Raw genomic sequence first — 13,658 nt, forward strand, 5'->3', positions numbered from 1 at the left:
GAGATTGTATTTGGTTCAATAGATTTGAGAAACTTTTTGGACTAAGAAATGAAGAGTTACAAGCAAGAATTTTTGATGGTCCTAAAATTTGTAAATGATTCAAAATTTTCATCAATTGCGGCTCATACTAAATCTTCTGTCATGTTATTTTTTTTTCTAAATTATTAAGACTTTTTGGAGTAACCACAGAGTTCAGAACTATAAAAAAACTGATGCAAAATATGCTTAAATATTTTGAAGAATTGGGAGATAATATGAGCTCAAGGATCTATTTTCTTTATAATCAATTAGACAAATATTAAAACAATCTGAGTCATCTTAGTAAGGAATAAAGCAACAAGATATCAGAAAAATAGAATAAAGGTGTAAAGTCAGGTGGGATAAACATATGATGGCTGACTTCTCGACCTTTAAACACAAAACTTTTAATGCAAATGAGGAAGTGTCATGAGAAATGCTTTTTTAAGAAGTAATTATACCAGTTTACTTGTTTTCATTTTAAATGGCTGACTGCAACATTGTGTAGTTTTTGGTATACTATCACTATTAATTTAAATTGATTTTCCTGTCATTTTTCAATACATTATTAGTCCAAAGGTACTTTTTCCCTGAAGGACTATTGTTTTCGTTTTGCGATTTTTTGTCGGTACCCTATAAACAGCATATCACTTTTCAAATCGCTGCCCCCAAATACTATCGCCCTGTATTATATTTGAAGAAATTAAATAATGAAGAATCTGCATAAATGTATGTATGTCTTCTCTCATTGTGATAATACAATGGTACCTAGAGCTATCCAATTTTGAATGACATAATCCTACTGCGAATATGGGCATTTGAAAGCAGAAATTTTAGATTTCACATTTTCTAAAACTTTATTTGAATTTTTGATTAACAAACTCAACGATTTAAAAGATAGTAATGGCAACATTCTACGACAGGGTTTCTCAAAACTGTGGGTGCCGATCTACAGTAGAGGGTTGCCAAAAATTTTAGCAGTTTTGATATTTCTTTAACTTATCATAATAATTTTGCAATTACTAAATATTTTTACATAATGTATCTGAAAATAGATAAAGATAAGACAATACAGGCAAAGAAAGAAATGAAAACGTTTCGACGCATTGTTTTTGTATAAAAGAGATATAAAAGTTTAATATAAAAGTTCATTTTCCTCGTTTTGCATGTGACGCTGTTATTTCATCTGTTACTTATTTAAAATTTCACATTGTTCTATGTCTTTAAATTTTTGTCAAATTTGCGCAGTACTTATGGGGAGGGGGACCTTTTTACCTCCAGCGCGTGGAACTGTGTATCGGAAATTCTAAAGACATGCTCATTTTAAAATTATTTTGCGACATTGCTGTTGAACTGAATTTTATGGTTTAAATGCAAAGAACATATTTGATAAATAAAGGTAACACACAAAACGTTAAAAATCACCCCTTTGGACGTAATTTAAAATCTGAAACCCTTCAGATTTTTTTTAATTGTTTTAAATTACATTTTGATGCAATTTCTCTATTGCTTGCTTATTTATGTTTGGCTTGTGTATGCTGTATCAATATTTGTTTATCTTCTTATTTATTGATTAATTACTCTTTATGATTAAATTGGTTTATTGCATTGTTTAATTTTGTTATTTATTTACATTTATCACAGTTTCCCTCCAATTTGTATCATGCATACATTTTATTATTAAAATTTATTTCTATTTTATCTCAAAAACTAGAACCTATCTTACAAATACAGATTCGGAATTCAGCACCTACAATTAAACCCAAAATCAGTGTTAAGCAGTGAAATTATTCAAAACAGTTGATTGTTCTGGAAAAAGGGGGATGATTATAACACTTTCACAATTCCCCTTTTTGGGGAAACAACTTTTAGAGTGAAATTTATTAGTTAAACTCTTAATTTACCTATCTTACATGAAAGTCTCATAACACATAATATTTAATTTTACTCGCAGTAGGTTTTGGACTACTGCATTAATATTCAGAGTATTAATTAAGACACAATAACACGCCGAATAAATACTAATTCAGAAGTCAAACAACAAAAATCAGCGTTAATTTACAAAATTTTCACAGGACTAGTTTCGATGGTTTTACCGAACCATCATCTTCAGCTGCAAAACCGCAAATGAACAAGATAGGAAATAATGTTTAGATAAGATAAAAAAGCCTGGACAAGAATAAGCAAGTGGCGCCATCTGTTGGCGAAACCAGAACTAAAACATAATTTCTCTAAAAGCCGAAGGCAAATTTGGATTGGAATTAGGATCGTTAACTAGAACAGAAAGATTTTTATGAATGTGAAATGCCTCTAGAAAATCCAGTTCTCCAATGGAAGATGTTTTTTGAATAATTTTGGCAGCAGAAAAATTGAAAGTGTGATTTTCGGACCAACAATGTTGAGCAACAGAAGACTTCTGTGTTTCCTTTTTTCTAACATATGCCTCATGTTCTTTGACGCGAAATTTTAAGGCTCTCTTAGTTTGGCCAATGTAAATTAAACCGCACTGGCAAGGAATCCTATAAATACCCCAGGAATTCATATCCGGAATGGGGTCCTTGAGTATAGAAGTTGGAATTTTATTGATGGGAGAGTAAACAACCCGAAAGTTAAATTTCTGCAAAATATGTGCAACTTTATAGCTAATTGATGGAAAGAAGGGAATGACAACAGAATTTTTATAATCTCCTAAAATAAGAGTGTGGCTTTTAGTGTGTTGAGATGAGAATTTTTTAACTGCTTGATTAATAATGTTGGGTGAAAAGCCCCTGTCAATAGCTATTGCTTTTAAATAATTTAGTTCTTCATCAAGGGCATTCATTCAGAGTATTATTTATGTACTTTCATCATATACAAGCAGCATTGCTTTTTATCTGGTAATATAGCTATATACTGCAGTTTGGGAATCATTGCCACAGAACAAATATATTACTAATATTTAGAATTATTAAAACTACAAATCATGAAAGGCATTTTGTAACTTATTATATGGATAGAGTTATCATTATAGCCCCTTCCAAAATAGTCTATATCAGCGTATTTCAATACGTGGTATGCAAAGAAACAAAGTATTTTTGTATACAGTCAAAAGTCGTTAATCCGGACTCGTCGGGACTTCGGCGATTCCGGATTATCGATTTTTCCGGATTATAGATCATCAGTTTAAATCTCGTAAAATGGCATGCAGAAATTCTAAAATTAAAAATATGAAACCGTAATTTATGAAATAAAGAACAATTATGATCTAAAGGGTATCAAAATTTGGAAAAAGAAAAAGCTTAATATTTATTTGTTTACTTTATTAAACATTTCTTTCAATGTAAGTTGTTTAAGTTTTGCTTCGTTTCATGTGATAATACTTTCTCTTTAATTCTATTAAACAAACATAATTTCTTGTTCAGTTACAAAGTTCCGCTGTTCAAGTCCTATAATTGCTGTGTCAAGAACACCGACTAATTTGTCAATCGAAATTTTTTCGTTTTCAATAACCTCTGTCACTTTTCTTCGCTATCGGAAGCGAATTATAATGACGAGGAACTTGTTTTAAATCATATCAATGACGGAGCATATCGAGATGAAATACTACATTTGGTAAGGAATTATAAGCCAAATAAAAACATCTGCGCTGAAGATAAGGATAGTGCTGACAAATCAACTTCCAATTCATTACGCGCCCGCCGCGGCGCGGCGTTCCCCCCCGCCGAGCAGCGTGAAATTGATAAACAGATTTCAGATTTCAAAACATACTTTCGCTTTAGATCCTTTACATATTAACAAATATATATCGGAAATTCTATTTGATATAATCGAAAGTTTAAGCTTACTTTTATAAAATTGCTCTTACAGTCTGCAAAAAATAATAAGCCGGATCCAATTCGAAAATTAAGGAACAACGCAATCATCAACATTAACTGAAATAGATAATTAGATAATTTTTGCTTATACGTCCATTATACATAAAACGCGCACGCGAAAACGTATTCTGCACTTGCGCAAACTCATATGCGCAGTCGTAAACGGTCTTACGCGCACGCGTAAACGCCTATGCGCATGTCTCAACGCGGCGCATGCGCAGAAAGTTTTTAGTTTTGAGGTCCGGATTATAGATCATTCCGAATTAACGACTTTTGACTGTATTAAATTAAAAAACTAAATACCCCAATATCCTGTTTTTTCGCTAACACTCATAAAGTTACACGATCTGAGCTTTGTTCAAGGCCAATAGCCACTCATAAGCTTTATCAAAATAATCAGCTTTTATTTTCACAAATAATCTGTTATCCATACACAAAATTTATCATAAATGTGTTAAAAAGGAACAATAGAAATGGATGTTGTATTTCATAGGAAATATAAATAAGTTCTTATAAAAAGATAATAATATCATTAATTCTAATTGATCGACTTATTAGCATGTCTACACTTTATGCTGCCTTTATTTATGGCCTCATATTGCTCTATTTTCAATTAGAATCATTTTTTTTAAACATCGATTTGCTGTCTTTAACAACAGGCATTTTGTCTTCTAGTTGCTTTGTATTCCTTCCTTTTCTACATGATTTGAGAATATCATCATTTGTTTTTGAAGAAGTCATAATGTATTGTGCATTTAAATATTTATGAAAAAATAATAAAAAAAACCCTAGATTCTCAAAATGGAAAAATGGCCAGTATTCATGGATCTTTTCCTGAAGAGAAACTTAGAAAGATTTAAATTATTTAAAATCAGGAACGTAGGATATGATTACATGTTCTGAAAGTTGTGTGAATATTCCTTCAGCTCAGGCTGATAATGACCTAATAAGATGGCAAAATATCCAGCCGAAACAAATGACAAATTGATAAATACCTGGTTAGCAATTAAAAAAACTTTTTAGGTATACTAAGAAACCTAATGTGTCCCATATCAAAACGACTTTCAGAATCTCTAATAGAATCAGCCTGGCAATCAGAAACAGTATCTGACTGACTACTGTAGAATATTATTATGAACTTACCAAAAGTTGTAAGAATATATGCAAATTACTTTATTATCATTAATGGCAAGTCTGCAACCAAATGTTCATAATCTGGTATATTCAGACAAAGATTATGGTAATGAATCTTCTATATGGAAATTGGTAAGCAGAGAAGCATGAATCGTGAACATTAAATGTGAAAAGCTGATTCATATAAGTATATAGATCCAAAACAAGAGTAGATATAAATGCTACCTTTTTTGACACTGGGATACATTTTGAACAATGTGCTTCTCAAATTGTTTTTTCTGAGTAAGTTTCCAAAAATCTTCCTTACTTATGTATTTTATCTTTCTAAATATTTAACCACCCATTAGCTGTAACCATTGTTACACATGCTTTGTGTAACCCATTCTATGAATATCCATATTTTTATCTTTTGTGGTCACATCTGCCCAGAAAGAAGACAGTAATATTCCAAATTAAAAGAAATTAACACTGAATTATCTAGATTAAAGTCAGTTTTTCTTCTTGTGCTTAGAAATTCTTCTCTGGTGATATTTCTGCTTTGAGATGAAAACTGGTGACTTCAATTTCTGCTATGTCATTTCTTTCCTAGTCACTGGTACCTGCATGAGATTGCAATACACTAGATATGGTTGCTCCTGAGAACCCTAAGGTTGTTGATATGTCAGTGCTAGAATGGCTTATATTCTGTTTATTAGTAAAATGTGTCTAGTATCAAAATTAGCTATATTTACTCTTTCTTCAAATGTGACTACATGTTTGCCTCGCATGTTGCTTGCATTTGTTTTGGGTATTTAAGTGGAGGTACAACTATTATGCTTCTCATCACCATTATATCTATTGTTTTAATTGATTTGTGTATTAGTAACCAGTGATATTTCTGGCATTTTAATATTAGCAATATTTCATTAAATTCATTTATCAACACAATTACGAAATATCTAAAAATGTATAGATACAAGATTTGACAAAATTTGTTTTATATTTAAATCAGTATTAACATAGAGTTCTTGAATATATAGCATAACATTTATACCTAACATGTAATTAAAATATGGTTATATAGGCAGTTAATCATATAATAAAACTAAACTGAGAGAAAATAAAGGTACAGTTTCTACAAAAGGGGAGCACTTGTGTACAAATAAGACAGACTTAAAGCAAAAATAAACAAAATTAATTGAAGAATTAACATTAATATGTAAAGAAATGATACATTCTACAAAATAAAAATCAATGCCTACCTGTTTGTTTAAGACATTTCAGTATATTTCGTGTCTTAAGAGACCTTTCTGTGGGGACCATCTCTCCTGCCTAATAACCAAAACAGAAACACTAAGTAACAGAATACTTTATATACAGTAGAATTTTAGTAATATATGCAATGCTTAAAATTATGAATTATTATGCAACTGCTTAAAATTATAAATGCCTGTAATTTTTAGATGGAGAAGTATAAAAATTCAATTTTCAGAAAATTCAGCATATTAAATTTAACAGCAACTTCTCTTATATAAATATATTGATAAACTTTTTAATAAAAATACACACAATTTATAATCCAATTTTTTTAAATAGAGAAGCAAATTTTTTATTATTGAGCTTATTTAGCATTTTCTGTAGATGCATTGACACTCTGCTGTTTATAATGAACACTATCACGAATCTGCAGTTTTGTCTTTTTTGATTAATTTTTAGTGTATATGGCTAGCATGTTTAAAAAACGATTAATAACATTTCTAACAATGATCTTCAGCTTAAATGCACCTTGGCACATATTTGTTTACATTCCTTGCAATGAACAAACTTATTTATATTGAATGTGTATATGTAGAGAATTCTGGACCTCATTTAGTCATTGAAAGAAATTATAAGAATTTTATTATTGATCTGAATGGAAATCTAGTACAGTTTCAATTGATCATGTAAAACCTGCTTACCACCTTCCAGATGACATTACTCATCTTCTGTCTTTACATCTTCAGGTTTCAGCTCACTCCCCATGATGTTTCAATCAAATGTCTACCACTAAGAGTTGGCGTAAGTTCCAATTTCCCAAGCATTTAGTTCCAGACTACACTGTTTGAGTACAGACTTGCAGTATATTTAACATTTTGTATTATGCAGATGTTTCTACTGCATCAAAGGCTATGTATATATCTTTATTACATTGCACTTCATTTCCTGTATAATTCCTTCCTAATTTTGTGTCATATCATCATTTTCTGTATATATTGTGAATATTTATTATTTGTAATCCTAACTGGGGCACACTCTGCAGCATTTCATCCATACCAACAAGACATGCACGGCATCAGTCAATCAGCAAGAAGTGCACATTAAATGTTATGTTTTATGTCCAGAATCTCTTTGGTAGGTGCTGCTGGTACGAATTTTGTTTCTGTGAGTGAAATAAATTATATTTTTATACTTAATGCTGTTTCATGCTGCTTCATTTAAATACAAGAGTCGGATCAGCCAATGCACGCCTTTAAATCCATTAAAATTCTTGCAATAGATTCAAAAGTAATCATCTAATGAAAAACTAATATTCATAAAAATACACAATAAATATGAGGATTCTCTAGGTATTCAACAGAGGAATTCTGTGAGTTTAGTTCAAGAAAACCTCAAAAATTCACATTCTAATTTATAAGGAAACACTCTTTGAGCATGCAAATCTCACCTTTTTGTCTATATCACTTTTCAAATGTTGCCACCATGTATTATTTTTAAAGAAATAATATAGAGAATATATAAGAAAAAAGTGTACCGCAACATTATAAACTTTACCAGATCTAAAAGCTATCTCCTATAAAATATTTTTATCATCCATGTGCTAGTTTTTGCTATTTGGTATAATGTAGGATATTTAATTTTTATTTTTAGTTTAATCTACCTGTTACTGATTGACAAACTAAGCGATTTAAAAGCAAAAAACGTAGTTCTTTATTTCTTTTATTACTTATCAGCTGGGCCCGTGAAATAACCCTGGTTGAATTAAGTAAAAGCATATATTTCCTTCTTTTTAATAGCAACTATTTTAAACATTCATTATTTGAAAAGTGAAATGGAGAGCAAAAGTAAGGTTTGAGAATAATAGCCTTTCTCTTCCCCCCCCTAAAAAAAAGAAGGATGATACCAATTAACTCTATTGGGAATTCTAAAAATACTCTGCTATAAAAATTTTGTGATTCTGCTCTTGCATTTTATATGGTATAAGTGGAAATAAAGTGATGTTTTATAATAAAGTTATAAAGACCCCCCCCCCCAAAAAAGTGAGTAAATGAACTGCAAGCTCTGCAATAGCATAAAAGAAAAATTTACTAAATCCTTTGGTGCAACAATGAAATCTGAATCCTTGTACGTTTTTTTGTTTTGTTTTATTTTTTCCCTCATTTTTAATTTCCCCCCTTTTTTTTAAATATTTTTTTTTAATGTACAATTTAGATACATTATGAACTAAAATATAAAAACAGATATTTGAAACTGCATAAATCATAAAATGAATATTTAAGTTTCTACCATTTCAATACACAGTAGTGACCAAAATTGTGGACACTTTTGGAAATTTTTATGTTTTTTAACATTGTATGCTTATAGAAAACATTACGTTTCACAAAATGCAAACTTGTATATATCATTTTAAAGAGAATTTATTACTGAATTCAATACAAAACACAAAATTCAATTACAGTCAAAAGTCGTTAATCCGGACTCGTCAGGACTTCGGCGATTCCGGATTATCGATTTTTCCGGATTATAGATCATCAATTTAAATCTGGTAAGATGGCATGCAGAAATTACAAAATTAAAAATATGAAACCGTAATTTATGAAATAAAGAACAATTATGATCTAAAGGGTATCAAAATTTACAAACAGAAAAAGCTTAATATTTATTTGTTTACTTTATTAAACATTTCCTTCAATGTAAGTTGCTTCGTTTCATGTGATAATACTTTCTCTATAATTCTATTAAACAGACATAATTTCTTGTTTAGTTACAAAGTTCCGCTGTTCAAGTCCTATAATTGCTGTGTTGAGAATACCGACTAATTTGTCAATCGAAATGTTTTCGTTTTCAATAACCTCTGGGTCACTTTCTTCACTATCGGAAGCGAATTATAATGACGAGGAACTTGATTTAAATCATATCAAACACGGAGTACATCGAGATGAAATACTACACTTAGTAAGGAATTATAAGCCAAATAAAATAAAAACATTTGCTCTGAAGATAAGGATAGTGCTGACAGATCAACTTCCAATCCGCGGCGTGAAATTGATAAACAGATTACGGATTTCAAAACATACTTTCGCTTTGTAGATACAAATTACATATTAGTAAATATATATCGGAAATTCTATTTGACATAATCGAAAGTTCAAGCTTACTTTTATGAAATTGCTCTAATAGTCTGCAAAAAATAATAAGCCGGATCCAATTCGAAGATTAAGGAACAACGCAATCTGCAACATTAATTGAATTAGATAATTTTAGCTCAGCTTATACCTCCGTTACACATTAAACGCGCATGCGCACAAACATATTAGCAGCCGCAAAGGTCTTACGCGCTCTAACGACTTTTGACTGTATTTGCAATCTGCAAATACAGTCAAAAGTCGTTAATTTGGACACCCATAATGTGACTTTTGACTGTATTTGCAGTATTTTGACTGTATTTGCAGTACAAAAAAAGTTAAACAATAATAGTTATCGATATACATTAGATAGTGATGATTGCAGTGAGTTATCAGTACTTAGTATGGTACCCTTTATTTTTGATTACAGCTTCACATTGACGTTTCATTGAGCTGACAAGAGCTTTAAGCTCTTCTTTCATTATTACATGATGCCAGGAAATAATTATAGCCTCAATTAGTTCCCTATTTTTTGATGGGCGCCTCATTCGGACAAGAGTTTTGAAACGGTGCCACAAATTTTCGATAGGATTGAGGTCAGGACTGTTTCCTGGCCATGACAACAATTTAATGCTCTTTGTACGAAACCACTCTTTCGATATTTTGGCCGTGTGGCAAGGAGCAGAATCCTGCTGAAAAATAAACGAAGCATTATTGGAAAAGAGATCTCTGATGGAAGGTAGAAATTTTGGTTCTAGAATAGCGCCAATGTATTTTCTGGCATTCAGTGTCCCATTGATGACATGAAGGCGACCAATACCATCTGCTGACATGCATGACCAAATCATAACACTAACTGGGTTCTTCACAGTTGCTTGAATGCAGTCAGGAATGCAGTTTTGCATTATCCTTAATTTATGGACATGAGTGTAAATTTAAATTGAGCGAATCAAATATCATGAAGAGCATTTACAAGTCTTAATTCATCTTAAATCTCAACAAATTGACTTGAAAAATTGCATAAAATAATTTTAATAATAGAATCCAACATTGTATATATATGCACATATAAAATTTAAACTTAACCTTGGACTACATACCTTATTTTCCTTATGACACCCAGATTTTGTTAGCCCAAATATTTGCAACTGCAATTTTGAAATTTCTTCTTGATGCTCTCGTTCCATTACTGCAAGACGACTGTCATATTTGTTTATCTTCTCCTGAAGTCTTGCTTCTAATTCTTCAGCTGCTTTTATTTTCTCCTGTAATGTTAATTTAGTTTTCTGATATTCATTTTGTTCTTTGTTCCATGCTTCTCTCTGGTCCAAAAGGACATCATTTAATTCTTTGAAATTATTTTTTTCTTCCTCTATTTGTGATAAATTGATCTAAAATACAATTAAATGTGAAAGTTATTAGGCAAATTTTAGATATTTTTGAGCATATTTCAAGAATTAAATCAATAAGAGGAAATCTTTAAAAATAATTTTAATCTAACAATAAGGATTTAAAGATATTCAGAATGAACTTTCAGCTCTCGATTATTCCATTTCTGTGAATTCTGAAATATGAACTAGAGAAAATGGAAAATCTTAAATCATTCCTACATATTTAATTCACATTATTCTAATAAAATTTTTTAGCAACTTAATCAAAACTGAATACAATATTTAATGATTCAACCATGGCATAACCTTCATAAAATGTACTGTAAATGTCTACAATAGATGAACAAAATTCAAATCAAATACAGTTTAATGAGAGAAACTATGCTGAAGATCCCTAGGGGGAGGGGGATGAAATTTGCACAATTTAAACTTCATAAAGTAACATGCCATGAATTTTTCTGAAAAGTTTCAACGTATAGTAATCCAACTTTTGTTGTCTAAATTGCCACATCAGTGGCAATGCATTAAAAACTGGATGTTTTTCTCCTAACTTACCCTAAGGGCAACATATTTTTTTTAACAGGGTGTTTATCATTCACTCATAAATGAGTTTACATCTCTTTAAACTTTTATTATATTTAATTTAAACTTTCAGTGTTTGAATATAAAACATTATGAAATAATTTGCAATGCATGCATAAAATTGCTACTTTTTTACTTGCAAAAATAAACGACAAAATCCACAATAATGTGCAAAAGGGTAATACAATACATCAAACACAAAAAAGTACACTCTTTTTTCTGTAATGTCAATTTATTTGACCTATTCCTTTGTTTAAAGTGACCACATTTTCATTGAGACAAAGCGGGACAAATGGAATGAAATGAGAATTATAATTTAGTTACTAAAGCAGACCAATAATTCAAAAAAATGTGTTTTATTACATACATTCATATACTTGTCTATAAATATACAAAAATATATTTATTATTAACTATTGGTAACTATAAAAATATTTGTAAAAACAATAATTTGAATATTATTATTTTTAATTAATTTAATATTTTATTTAAAAAAATTATGATTTTCTTTCATGGTCATATGTTTTATCCGAGTGAATACTTTGCAATAGACTTGGATCATTTAATAAAATGTCATGAAATTTCTCACATGAATTGGTCAAATTATATTTTACAGGGTTCGTACACATTTCTGCACACGGAAATTAAGTACTTTTAAGGACTTTTAACCTGTTAACTGGGGAATAAGCTTTCAGTAAAATCGTTCACGATGGGGACTTTTTCCTTTGCAGTAATTTCAGCACATCGCAAGGAATAAATAAAAGAAAATCGTTTTAAAATATTTAATGATATTAAATATTAAAATTAAACATTTTTAATCTGGAAAAACAAATTAATTGAACGAATTTAAATAATTATTTCGTATGATATTCCCTAAAGTAATGCGGCATACACAAAGCAACACTGGCAGTAGGGACACCAAAATCTCGATTCTTTCCTAAGACCTTTGGAATAGCATAATTTGCATCTCCTCGTTACATTTACTCTTGAGGAGTCAGATGGTATATAGTCTGAAAAATGTCTTTCAAAGAGTCGAGATGGTTTTGGTGTCAAAGATGATCGTCCTGTACTAGTAGATGGCAACTGCGATCCGTCTCTATATTTTTCAACACCTTTTTCTACAGTTTCGATACGGAAATGAAGCCTATCTAGGTGACGGCTATCTTTCTTGTACAAAAGATATGCATTCAAACACACCATGTCTAGTGCATGTAAAAATATCTTATAGTAATACTTTTTTACTTGGTTTCTAGCGATTTCATAAGTTTTCATTTGTCCATCAGCAAGATCAACTCCTCCCATATTTTTGTTGTAGTCAGAGATAACTTCCGGTTTTGATATAGTTTTCCTTCGTTTTTCTATTTCTACAAATTTATTGTTGTGCATAGTACACAATATAATTACATCCTTTTTGTCTTTCCACTTCATAATCATTATTTTGTCTCTGTACCTAGCAATATGTTTATCTTTTTTCAAAACACAATTTTTGATATCAGATGGTATTCCCTTTCTATTTTTTCGCATTGTTCCTACAACATCAGTTTTTCTTCTGCACGTCTTCTCAGCTAGATCAGTACTAGTATACCAATTATCGAGATATAGCGTATATCCCTTATCCAACAAATCGTGGCACAATTCAAGAACAATACGATTTGGTCCCTGTTCTTCTGGATAGTTCGAACCATACTGCGTGTCTTTACTTGTATATATAATGACACCACTTATGTATCCGGATTTACTTTCACATATCTTATACAATTTAACACCAAATCGACTTCTTTTCGATGGAATGTACTGTTTTCAAGACAGTCTTCCTTTTCATAGCAAAAGAGACTCTTTTTTCTGACTATGAAAGTTTCTGACTATGAAAGTCTTTTTTCTGACTATGACTTTTCTGACTACCTATGAAAGAGACTTTTTTTTTTAAATCTGAAAGTTTTCTGATAGTTTTATAAAAAAATGGAGTCTCCAGACTTTCTCGCTTTGTGAAATAAAGCTGATAAGAAGGTTTTCCTATTATTCCTTGCAAAATTATTAAAAAAAATAAATACTCTCATCTCTCGGTCATCTGTGTCAACCCACGAGAGACATCTTGAACGCGGTTTCATGGAAGTATTTTTTTCAAAAAACTGTCCGGCATATTTGTTTAATTGTTCCACAATAAGCTCTACAAAATTTTCATTGATAAATTTCTCGAAATAAAAAAGGCAATCCTTTTCTTCAGGTCCTTCAAATGTAAGTCTAGATTGAGATAAAAACGGGAAAGGCGATCGCAATATTCTTTCACATTTCCATTCAGCTGATGTCGGTTGAGTATT

The 13,658-nt window shown here is 30.6% G+C and overlaps 1 protein-coding gene across 1 annotated transcript in view; it reads right to left on the reverse strand.

Moving 5' to 3' along the window:
• LOC118190440 (uncharacterized) overlaps positions 1-13,658 on the reverse strand; it is a 58,215-nt gene that overhangs the window by 6,782 nt on the left and 37,775 nt on the right. Inside the window, exons 5-6 of the mRNA XM_035361147.2 lie at positions 10,468-10,758; positions 6,248-6,317 (exon numbers count right to left, since the gene is read on the reverse strand). Coding sequence (XP_035217038.1) covers positions 6,248-6,317; positions 10,468-10,758 — 361 coding nt within the window. The remainder of the gene's footprint in view (positions 1-6,247; positions 6,318-10,467; positions 10,759-13,658) is intronic.

Source organism: Stegodyphus dumicola, chromosome 8 (assembly GCF_044657685.1).
Source record: "Stegodyphus dumicola isolate Sdum_Otavi_A_Nest chromosome 8, ASM4465768v1".
In the NCBI taxonomy this organism is placed as follows: Eukaryota; Metazoa; Arthropoda; class Arachnida; order Araneae; family Eresidae; genus Stegodyphus; species Stegodyphus dumicola.